At 40.6% G+C, this 12,509-nt stretch overlaps 1 protein-coding gene across 14 annotated transcripts in view; it reads right to left on the minus strand.

Moving 5' to 3' along the window:
- Window positions 1-12,509, minus strand: part of GGACT (gamma-glutamylamine cyclotransferase) — a 42,376-nt gene that overhangs the window by 29,629 nt on the left and 238 nt on the right. For 6 of the 14 annotated variants that reach the window (XR_007405037.1, XR_007405038.1, XR_007405039.1 and 3 more), the window contains exons 1-3: window positions 12,320-12,460; window positions 11,597-11,873; window positions 8,121-8,303 (exon numbers count right to left, since the gene is read on the minus strand). Coding sequence is in view for 7 of the 14 variants with exons in the window: in XM_025440962.3 (XP_025296747.1) it covers window positions 8,121-8,130 (10 nt within the window). In the remaining 7 variants the exon portion in view is untranslated. Of the gene's footprint in view, window positions 1-664; window positions 7,751-8,120; window positions 8,304-9,713; window positions 10,048-11,596; window positions 11,874-12,319; window positions 12,461-12,509 lie in introns of those variants that run through there. The other 8 variants (XR_007405040.1, XR_007405036.1, XM_025440965.3 and 5 more) reach the window with 8 other exon arrangements.

The following is a 12,509-nucleotide window of genomic DNA, read 5'->3' on the forward strand; positions in this document are numbered from 1 at the left end:
TTATCTTTCCGTGTTTGGCTAATTTCACTTAACATAACGTCCTCCAGGTCCTTCCATGTTGCTGCAAATGGCAGGATTTCCTTCTTTTCTATGACTGAATACTATAACTATATATATGATATAAATATATGTAATATGAATAATATATAAAATTCCATTATGTTATATATATATATAATTCCACATATAATGGAATATTACACACACACACTTTATTCAACTGTTGACACGCAGATTGTTTCCATATCTTGCCTACTCTGAGTAAGGTCCTTTAGTTTTATGCTGATGCTACTACAGAATTACTAATTTTAGGGTAAAAGAGGCTTCATTATGCTCTGTATACTGTAAGAACAGGGAAGGCATATTTATTCATTTCACAAGATTTTCTAGAAAAGATTTTTGCTTAACTCTCATCTATATGGAAAGTTCAATTAACCAGAAAAGCAAAATTTTCAAATATTAAAGATGTAACACAAGTGGAAACCTGTGTCTTTAAAAATAAAACACTTCAATTGTCCAAGTGACACAAAAAGGAAAATACATTAAAAAGATTCTAAGTAACTAAAAGGTGGTCCCTTCCAAGTATAATACATGTTAGGCCTTTAATGTGCCCCATCATTTCACTGTGAGAGGGTTCCCTCAGCAATATCACTAAATACAAATGTTCTAGGAGCATCATGTTTTTATTCTTACGATTTGAGGTCAGCCTTAAGTACAAATATTAAGCAACAAGAATAATCATGTTAAAAATGTGGAATAAATACATTTTTTACTTTCAACACCTGGTGTCAGCAGCATAACACAGTCCAGGGCTCTCTGCACAGGCTCTGAGCTGGGTGTGCCCTGGGGTGGCAGCAGCTGGGCCTTCAGGGGAAGGAAGCCCAGAGGCTGGGTTCACATCTTCCAGAAGCATGATTTAACCATTGCCCCAGGTGGCTGAATTCCCAGGAATCACCCAGGGTTAATGGACAGTCTTTATGTTTGTTTTTAACTCTAACCATAATGATGTGAGGAAAAGCTAGAGTGAAGTGAACCTGAAATGCTTTCTCTCTATGTGATGCTCCACAAGTGAGATGGCCTCACCTCCCCGCTGCCCAATCCTCTGAGCCTGTCTGTCTGCTACCCAAATTCAGAGGTAACCTGGTTTAGATTGGCTTCTGATGACATGCCTGAAATTAAAAATCCAAAATCTCCATCAAAACATCATTCTTTAAAAAAAAAAATCATTCTTTAAAGTAACTGGGGTTCAGGTCAGACTTCAAACAAAGGGGAGACATGAGGAAGAAGAAGCCATCCTTCTGACATCCTGAGCAAAAATCACAGCGTTGACCTCCAAGAGGGACTGGCCAGAATTGTAAAGCCCGGTGCAGTTCAGCCTGCTAGACAACCGGGAACCTTTCCTTGCCCTTTACCAGCAGGGCGAAGTACCACATGTGAGATACTTCCTTTCTAACTTATTCATCCACATAAAAAGTCACCATATCCTAGTTTTCTAGCATGGCTGAATGGTAGCTCTTCATAATAAAGTTTAGCCTTTTATGCACAGAAAAAATTGTATAAACCCTCTCTGCATTTGTAAACACTGCATACTACAAATGATGCAGCACAGCCTTATTCACAATTGCAAAGAAGTGGAAGTAATCCAGGTGTCCATTCACAGATGAATAGATAAATAAAATGTGGTATCTACAGACAATATTTAGCTTTAAAAAGGAAAGAAATGCTGTCACATGCTACAAAATGGATAAACCTTAGGGACATTTTGCTAAGTGAAATAAGTCAGTCATGAAAAGACAAATACTGTATGATACCACTTACATGGTCAAATTCATAGAGGCAGAAAGTAGAATTTGGTTGCTAAGGACTGGAGGAAGAGAGGGGAGTTATTTAACAGGTACACAGTTTGTTTTACAAGATGAAAGTTTTGGAGGTATGCTGTACAGCACTGTGAATACTTAATGCTACTGAACTGTATATTTAAACATGGTTAAGGTGGTAAATTTTGTTATTTTTGTACCACAATAAAAATTAAAATATTTTTTAAATGATATAACTTGTAAGCTTTCATCATAATGCAGGATTGTCATACTGATTGATTATGGACAGTGGTACAGATACATCTATGCAGTTTGCTGTCCGTATCAAGCCTCAGGAGTTACTCTAGAGTCTGCTTTCTTAATAAATATCTGGGACTTGTTAGGATTTAGCTGCTAAAAGAGAAAGTGGAACTTAACATCTTTCGGTACATAATATGTGGTATTACCATCAGAGAATTTTGAAATTCTGGCAGATGTGAAAGCTGGAAAAAACTTTCAAAATTACATTTTAAAGGTGAAGTGAAATATAGGCTGTAATCAAACTAAATGATTTGCCTAAGATCATACAGATAGTAATTATGAACAGAGCCGGAAAGAGAAAACGTCTCCTCTTGCAAGGCAAGACTCAGCTCTGTGGAATGCCTCACCGCCGAATGTCACTGTTTAACATGATGCCACCAGGGGGCAGCAGATGTATTAGTCTGGTACTCCAAAGCCCCAATTTAAGGCCCCAGGACATGTCTATTGTTCCTCCACCCCCCACACTACATATGCACATCTATAGGACTTTATTAGTATCAACAGGAATGAAGTTTAAAGAACATCTATACTGTTTTTAGACGAAACAAAGACTTAGGTCCAATGGAGGTAACAACCTTCCTAATCCTTCACTATTTTTTATTTATCCCAATCCTACTTGACATAAGGGTTAATTACTGTTAGGTTTAAACCAAAAATGACTTAGCCACAGGAACGCATCCCATTGCTTTACATTTTGAACCAAATTTTCCTAACACTTGGCCTCTCAGTCTTCATACCACAGCAACCTCAAGCCTACCAGGCAAGTGGTCCTCCATCTTGGTTTCTTTGTCTGGCTCCATCTTTCTTTTTTTTTTTTTTAAAAAAAAGATTTTATTTATTTATTCATGAGAGACACAGAGAGAGAGAGAGAGAGAGGCAGAGACACAGGCAGAGGGAGAAGCAGGCTCCACGCACGGAGCCCGACCTGGGACCCGATCCTGGATCTCCAAGATCACACCCCGGGCTGCAGGCAGCGCTAAACCACTGCACCCCTCCATCTTTCTTTCTAATGCCCCTGGGATTACAAAGGAAGGTCTCCCAATTGACCTAATCCTTCAGCAACTTTTCAGAAATATTCAGAAGAATCTCTGATTCTGGATGATGGTAATTTCCGTTCTGTTAAATGATACTACCAACTGGAAGCTCAAACCATAGCAGCTAATGGTGAGACTTGACAGAGCTGTCCCCCAGCAGTGACCTCCACAGTTTCATCTAATTCAAGGAGGGAAGGACAAAAGCATTAGCAGTGACATTTAGGTAATTAAACCAGGAGGCAACTCCACACTTTCAGGCAATAGTAACCAGTGACTATGGTCCCTAAGTCATACAAAGAGATGCAGACGATCTTTATTTCACAAATGGTTTTCTTCCTTGAGCTCAATATGCTTTAATAAAGAAAAAGGTATTCAAATGCAAGCTTTCACTACAGCTTTAGACACATGGGAGTTCATTTTTAAACTATAACACTGCAGTGTTCTCTGTAGTTAAAAGGCAAATAAATTACTCTTACATCCAGTTGCTCCCATGTAATTTACTATTCACAGATCTTTTTCTTTTTTAAAAAAGATTTTATTTATTTATTTGAGAGAGAGTGTGTACAAGCAGGGGGGAGGGGCAGAGGGAGAGGAAGAAGTCTCTCTGCTGAGCAGGGAGCCAGACCTGAGACTCGATTCTAGGACTCCGGAATCATGTCCTGAGCCCAAGGCAGATGCTCAACCAACTAAGCCACCCAGGTGCCCTCTTTTTCTTTTTAAAATAAAGTTGTTGTTTAGAGGCGGTGGGGAAGAGGGGGAGAGGGAGAGAGAATCTTAAGCAGGCTCCATGTCCGGCACAGAGCCCAACACGAGGCTTGATCTCACGTCCCTGAGATCATGACCTGAGCCGAAATCAAGAGTCGGACACTTAAACAACTGAGCCACCTGGGAGCCCCCTGATCAATCTAATATAAAACTGATGCCAAAAGCAGTTATAAAATTTCTATAAAATAGAAATGAGACAAGCACAAGATGCTTATAATGAATGGATCACCGCAAAATGCATCATGTATTCAGGTACTGTTCTGTAATCCTTTGCCAAATATGATGTGTTGACTGGTGAAACTAAAGAAAAGTCTATCTAGTGGCACCAGAGTGGCTCAGCAGTTGAGCACCTGCCGTTGGCTTAGGTCATGATCCCAGGGTCCTGGGATTGGGTCCCACATCGGGCTCCCCACAGGGAACCTACTTTTCCCTCTATGTCTCTGCCTCTCTGTGCTCTCCATGTCTCTCATGAATGGATGAATCTTAAAAAGAAAAAAGAAAATCTATCCAAATAACATTCTGGTTTTGATTATTTTCTATATGGAATATTTACCGTATTTAAATACAGAATATCATCAAAAAGCCAAAAATAATTATTTTTATAATAGGTATATAAAATAAATTTAATTCAGTAATTTACTCAAGAGTTATTAAAAATATTTTTTTAGAATACTAAAAAAACTGAAATCAGATAATTAAAAAAAAAAAACAACACACCTATTAGGAGGGCTTAAATAAAAAAAAAAAAAAAAAAAACAAAACCCTGACAACATCAAGTGCTAACAAAAATATGGAGCAACTGGAACTCTCATACATTCGTGGCTGAGATGCAAAATGATGGGGTACAGCCACTCTGGAAAAGTTTGGCAGTTTCTTAAAAAGTTAAACACACACTTACCATATGACCCACCCATTTAGCTCCTGGGGGTCTTCTCTAAAAAGATGAAAAATTTAAATCCATAAAAACCTATCTACAAATGTTTATAGCAGCTCTATTCATAATCTCCTCAAACTGTAAAGAATCCAATGTCCTTCAACAGTGAATGGATATGTAAACTGGGGTATGCCTGTAAGATGGGCAGTAAATAAGAACACACACAGAGGAATTTCGAAGATGTTGTCCAAGTGAAAGAAGCCAGTCCCAAGGTTGCATACTATTTAATTTCATTTATGTGACAATCTAGAGATGGCAAAACATTTCAAGATAGAGATCAGTCAGGGTACCTGTGTTGCTCAGTTGGTTAGGCATCCCACTAATGATTTCAGCTCACGTCATGTTCTTAGGATTGTGCAACTGAGCCCTGCTTTGGGCTCCATGCTCAACGTGGAATCTGTTTAAGGTTCTCTCTCTCTCCCTCTTCCTCTGCTCCTCCCCACCTCATACATACTCACTCTTTCTCAAATAAATAAATCTTAAAAAAAAAAAAAAAAAAAAGATGGAGACTAGATCAAGGGTTGTCAGCAACTAGGGGAAGGGGAAGGGTTTGACTTACAATCGGACTGAATGAGGGAAGCCAGTATTTTTTGGTTTTGTTTTCTGGCTTTTCTTGGTGGTGCTGTTCTGTAAAAGAATTGTGATGAGGGGCACCTGAGTGACTCAGTGGTTGAGCACCTGCCTTTGGCTCAGGTTATGATCCTGGGGTCCTGAGATCAAGTCCTGCATCAGGCTCTGTGTGAGGAGCCTGCTTCTCCCTCTGCCTATATCTCTGCCTCTATGTCTCGCATGAATAAATAAATAAAATAAATAAATAAAATTATAAAAGCCTAATAAAAACTCTAAGGGGAAATCACAGTTGACCTTTGAACAACACAGGTTTGAACTTGTGAATCCACTTATATGCAGCTTTTTTTTTTTATAAAAATAGTACTATAAATATATTTTTTCTTCCTCATCCTTTTTTAAATAACATTTTTTCCCTAACTTACTTTCTTGTAAGAATACAATATATAATGTATACAGCTTACAAAATATGTGTTAGTTGACGCACACCTTATCGCTAAGGCTTCTGGTCAACAGTAAGCTCTCAGTAGTTAAGTTTTTGGGGAGTCAGAAGTTATACTCAGATTTTTCAAATGCAGGGTGTTGGTTCCCCAACCAAGCATTGTTCAAGAATCAACTGTAGTGTACCTTATAAATGAATAAAGAACAATTAGATTGCATTTTGAGGAGTATTTACAAAGACTAAGTCACTGTGTTTTTTTTTCCTTCTCTTAGCATTTTGTTATGAACATTTCCAGCCGTATTCAAAAATAGAGTACAGTAGATCTTAACCATTCATGAACTGACAGCACCATCCTGGCTTTGCCATATATGTTCCATTTGTCATTCTCCCTTTGTTTTTTGTTTTTGTTTGTTTGCTTTCTTCTGAAGAATTTTGAAGCAAATACCAGAAATCACATAATTTTATCACTAAATATTTTAGTGATAAATACTAAATATTTTACTATGATTTTTTTTAATTTTAGTTTTTGCATACCTATAGTCCTAACAATGAACAAAATTCCTTAATATCATCTAATACTATATTCAAATATCCCCATTTGCCTAAAAGGTCTGTGCAGTTGGTTTATTCAAACCAAAGTCAAAACAAAGCCCATTCATTGTATTTGGTTTATATATGTCCTAGGTCTCTTTTAATAATCATAATTGATATGTGCCAGGCATTAGCTTAATTCAGAATTCTCTTATTCTTACTTTTACCTCTTATTTTGTTTTAGAGTAGTTACATCTCTGATACTTTCATTCATCATTACTAGAATTTATATAAAGTAAAATTGGCCTTTTTTGGTTGTATAATTCTATAAGTTTTAAAGTTGATGTAACTTTCATCACAGTTCTTTTTTTTTTTTTTTAAGATTTTATTTATTCATGCGAGACAGAGAGAGAGAGAGAGAGAGAGAGAGAGGCAGAGACACAGGCAGAGGGAGAAGCAGGCTCCATGCAGGGAGACCGACATGGGACTCGATCCGGGGTCTCCAGGATCACGCCCTGGGCTGAAGGCAGCGCTAAACCTCTGAGCCACCCAGGCTGCCCTAGCCTGTGCATTTAATAACACAAACACTCCCGGTGTTCAACACAGAGAAGCTTAATAGTTGCTGAATATGAACAAATGGGACAAAGAAGGTTTTTCCCCTACTATTTTTTTTTTTTAAGAAAAACTTCTTTATTATGGAAAGTCAAATATATACAGAAGTAATGATATAATGATCCCTCAAATACCCAAATTCCAACTTTAACAATTACCAACGTAGGGCCAATCTTAACACCAACATTTAATCAATTTAATGTTATCTAGCAGAAAAAACCCACTTCAATATTCTCTCTCTTTTTTAAGATTTACTTATTTATTTTAGAGGGAGAAAGAGAGTGCATGCAAGTGGGGGGGAGGGGAAGAGGGAGAGGAAGAGAGAAACTCAAGCAGACTCCACGCAGAGGGTGGAATCCAAAGTAGGGCTCAATCTCACGACCCTGAGATCATGACCTGAACTGAAACCAAGAGCCAGACACTTAACCAACTGAGCCACTCAAGTGCCCCTCAATATTCTCTTACAGAATCACATGTTCCTAGTTCTCATCACATGTTCATTTATCTGTATTATTAACACCTTAAAAAAAATCTTGAAATGGACAAGTCTTTTTTTTTTTTTTTTTTTTAATTTATGATAGGCACACAGTGAGAGAGAGAGAGGCAGAGACACAGGCAGAGGGAGAAGCAGGTTCCATGCACCGGGAGCCCGACGTGGGATTCGATCCCGGGTCTCCAGGATCGCGCCCCGGGCCAAAGGCAGGCGCTAAACCGCCGCGCCACCCAGGGATCCCCTGGACAAGTCTTTCTAAGCAAAATATAAAACAAGGGAACTGTAAAACAGAAACTGTTATTTTCCTCCCTATATAAAATTAAATTTTTTACAGAGCATAACTATTGTAAACAAAGTTTAAAAAAATGGGGGAAACAGTTGTAACACATATAACAAAAGATTAGTATCTCCAACGTATACAGAATTCTTACAAATCAATAAGAGAAAGATCAATAACATACTATTCAGAAGAATGGGTATAGGGATGAACAGACAGTTTCATCTATTAAACAACAGAAAGACAAGGACTTCCAAGTGACACTATTTGTCAAGATGCTACCTCTGGTGGTCCAGGATTTAGGAGTAAAATGCACTCTACAACAGAGGGGAAAACAAGAATTCTTACCTGTAAACATGTTTCTTCAAAGCTGTGTTGCCCTAGAATCCAGCACCAGAATAAGTGTATGAGCTTACAAAAGCTTTTGACTTTAGAATCCTTCTAAACGGGACAGCAGGATAAGTACTCCCACCTCACAGGATGACCAGGAAACCATGGCATGGACCAAGTATTTCTTTCCAGCTCTCAGTCCTGTTGGGAGGATGAGGAAGAAGATGAGTGAAGAAAGTTGAGTGTTTAAGAGACAAGGGGCTTAAAAACAAAAACAAACCAACCTAGCCCTTACCAGATGGCATCTGAAACCCTGGGTCTGGGAAGGAAGATATTTCCATTCAGTGGGAAAATGTGGTCCACCAGCCAAGGGGCCACAGGGTGGGGTTTCCACTGACCTAGCAGAGGGATTCAAATTTCTCAACATCCTGGAGAAATAGAAGCCATATCTTCTCCTTCAAGTAAGGAATATTAAGACAAGGGGGGAAAAATGTATTTTCAGCCATAAGGCAAAGACTATTTTAGGAATATTGAGCCATATATTTACATTAAAAAACAATTAAAATGACCTCTGAAGTACACCTGCCAAAAACAGAGAACCTAAACCTAATTAGATCTAACTTCCTTTAGAACCTTTAGATCTAACTTCCAGTTTATAGGAAATACAAGGGATAGAGGAGCAAGCTAAATGATACTACACAAAAAGCCAAATAAATCCAGAACGTGAGGCATCTATAAGCAACCAAGTGCCACCAGTAAATCATTGGCATTAAAGAAACCCACTGGGACCATGACAGACCAGTGTCAGCAAACTATAGCTCTCAGGTAAGTCCAGCCTGCCAGTGGAATTTAAAACAAAAAGTCTTAACAAAATTTTATCGGGACACAGCCACGTTCATTCATGTACATATCATCTGCAGCTACTTTTTGTATGAACACAGTTGATTAGTTGCAACTGAGACCATAAGGCCTGCAAAGCCTGCAGGAGTTAGTATCTGGCCCTTTTCACAAAGTCTGCCAAACCCCTGTCCTAGATTAAGAGAGGCATCAGCTGCTCAACAAAATATCATGTGTGGACCTTGTTTGAATTCCAATTCACATAAACCAAGAGAAAAGTAAGTGCATTTTTGAGGCAATCAAGGAACTTTATGGACTGGGTCTTCGAAAACATTATGGAATTATTGTCAATATAATCGTGACAATGAGATAACAATGGTATTAAGGTTATACAAGAAAAAGACCTTTTGTTGGAAGCACATACTGCACTAAGGATGACATGATACGGTGTCTGGAATTTAAGCTGCTTCAACAAAAAAGATGAAGCAGATATGGCCAATGAAATTGTTTTAACAAACTGTTCCATCTATTTGATGGATTTGTGGAAGTTCATTGTACTACTCCCTGTGCTTTTGTGTTTGCTTTAATAAAAAAGGAAAAAAGAACCCAGAACCTTGATCAAAAAGTGTTTATAGAGGTGTCTTATAGCTCAATTGGCTAAGTTAGACTCTTGGAATTTCAGCTCAGGTCATGACCTCAGGGTTGTGAGATTGAGCCCCGCATGTCCCCATGTCCAGCTCCATGGTGGGCGTGGAGCCTGCTTAGATTCTTTACCTCTCCAAAGAAAAAAAAATGGTAGAGTTTATAGCCAGACAGCCTTTCTCTTCAGGTATACCTCCGCCTCAGAGTCCAGACTCAACACACCAGTTGCTCCTATATCTCTGAACCTGGTTACATTTTAAGCTCCTTTACTCTGTTCATGGTGTCTGCCACAGGAATGCCCCATTCCACTCCTTAGCCCATTAAGATTCCACTCTCTGCTCAAGGTCCAGCACAAATGTGACCCTAGCCAGGTCCTCCAAGGTCCTCCAAGGGCAATTTATCTTTCTGTGCCCCAATAGACCACTGCCACTTTGAAATTTTTTTCATCCCTTTTAACATTTTAGCTCTTTACTGTGTCTATTACCTCATAATGCCCTACAAATCCTGAGATTCCTAGTAACTGGGTCTTTCTGTAATTCCAGTGGCGGAGTATACCACCTTATGCACAGTAAGCTCTGTCTATACAGCTCTCAGGTCCAACCTAAACAAGGCTGTCTTGCCCTGAGCAGTTTCACTGACAAGAGAGAGACCTTCAAGTAAAGAATGAATTTCTGTTAAGAGGCTGGTCATGTTTAAATGATGCCCTCCTAATACATTCTTTAATTGCTAAGGTTTGCCCCTGAATAGAGAATGTTCTAGAGGGGAATGCTAAGTTTGCTTGAATGTGTCCTCTTATTATCACCACCTCTCCTTGGGACCAGTCCCTCTGCAAACAAACACTGCAGCCCTCACCTCCACCTCAGTCAGCAGGGTGCCCCGCCCCCTGGTAAAGGGCCTGGCTAACTGCGTACAAAGCCTTTCAGTGACTCCACTTAGAAGAGCTGACACAGGCTGGAACTTTCAAGAGATCTCACTAGATAAAAAAAAAAAAAAAAAAAAAAAAGGGCAGATAATTTTAAAAACAGTAACAGCTTCTGTGCCTGTTCTCTTATACTTCCTGCTGCCCAATATCTAAGGCCAGCATGAATAACCACCCTCTCTAGATCTCATGCTAACAGTTGAGACCGTCGTTAGCAAGGTCAACTAGTCCAAAATATTTCTGAACCAAAATCCACCAATTAGAAATTAACAGAACTCGGGATCCCTGGGTGGCGCAGCGGTTTGGCGCCTGCCTTTGGCCCAGGGCGCGATCCTGGAGACCCGGGATTAAATCCCACATCAGGCTCCCGGTGCATGGAGACCACTTCTCCCTCTGCCTATGTGTCTGCCTCTCTCTCTCTCTCTCTCTCTCTGTGACTATCATAAATAAAGATCTTAAAAAAATAAAATAAAAAGCTCATAAAAAAAAAAAAGAAATTAACAGAACTTTACAAACGCGGCTTTTGAAATACAAACGCTCTCTACCAGGGTTGTCTGCTTATTCAGGAACTTCCGGCTTCTCCTGGGAGTCATTTCAGGAAAACAAGGCATTTTGGGAAAATGAGGGCAAACTGCAGGAGCTCTTCATATTAGCATTTCAATAAATTGAATGAGAGACCAAGGAGAACAGTCTTCCGTTATAGGAAAAAGTACCTGAGGACAGTGTGAGACCTACACTTTATATAGGCCAATCCAACAGATTTAGAGATGCCCTTTAGGTTATTTCTTTTTTTTAATCGGGGAGAGGGGCAGAGGGAGAGAAGAGGACGAATCTTAAGCAGATTCGTGCTTAATTTGTCTAAGGTTTGTGGCTTCATCACGAGCCCAGTGGAAACCAAGAGGCGGAGGCTCCACCCAGAGCCCAGTGGAAACCAAGAGGCGGAGGCTCCACCCACTGAGCCACCCGGGCCTCCGTGTCCTTTACTTTTTTTTTTTTTTTCCTTTAGTTTTCAATACATGATTTCTCCCTAGGGCGTTTGGCACAATGAATGATCTGCTTTTTAAAAAGCGGCTACAAGTCTCCTGCATGTTCTTACCAGCTCAGTATTCATAAAGCCAGCTTGGAGCCAAGAAGCGGTGCTTCAAGAACCGTGCACTGATTCAGGGTTTCAAGTCCAATTACCGGGCACCCTTTGGCCGACAGAGCGGAAGAGCAACAACGAGACTCGGTAGTCAAGGCTGTTCGAGAAGTTTCTCCCCGTGTTTCAGACGTGTACCTAACAGCTCCAAAGAAACCTAACGTCACACGCTGACAAACACCAGAAGTTTTTAGATTTCTTCGGCAGCTTCGGGTTTCCTCACAAACAGGAATCTCTGAAATCACACACAGATTTTCAGGGGCGCCTGGGTGCCTCGGTCCGTTAAGCAACTGCCTTGGGCTCAGGTTGTGACCCCAGGGTCCGGCATCAGGCTCCCACCTCCACGGGGAGCCTGCTTCTCCCTCCTCTCTCTGTGTCTCTCATGAATAAAAAAAAATTTTTTTTTTAAATTTTATTTATTTATTCATGAGAGACACAGAGAGAGCGAGAGAGGCAGAGACACAGGCGGAGGGAGAAGCAGGCTCCCCGCACGGACCCGACGTGGGGTCGATCCCGGGTCTCCACAGGATCACGCCCCGGGCTGAAGGCGGCGCTAAACCGCTGAGCCACCGGAGCTGCCCTCATGAATAAATTTTTAAAAATCTAAAAAATAAAAAATAAAAAATAAAAAATTCTGAAAAGCGGTAGCCTGGTTCCCCTGAGAGATCCTCTTAAAACTACCTTGCGAGTAACCCCCGCCTTTCCTGTGGGAGCCGGCAGCGTCCGCCCCGCAGACAGCTCCTACCTTGCCCGCCCTCGCCCGCTCCGGCGGTGGCGCCTGCGTCACGCCGCGCGCCGGCTCCGGGGCCCGTGTCGCCTCCGGGTGCCCCCCCCCGCCCCGCCCCCGCCCGGGAGCTCCCGCAGGCCGCCC

Source organism: Canis lupus, chromosome 22 (genome assembly GCF_003254725.2).
Source record: "Canis lupus dingo isolate Sandy chromosome 22, ASM325472v2, whole genome shotgun sequence".
Classification (NCBI taxonomy): domain Eukaryota; kingdom Metazoa; phylum Chordata; class Mammalia; order Carnivora; family Canidae; genus Canis; species Canis lupus.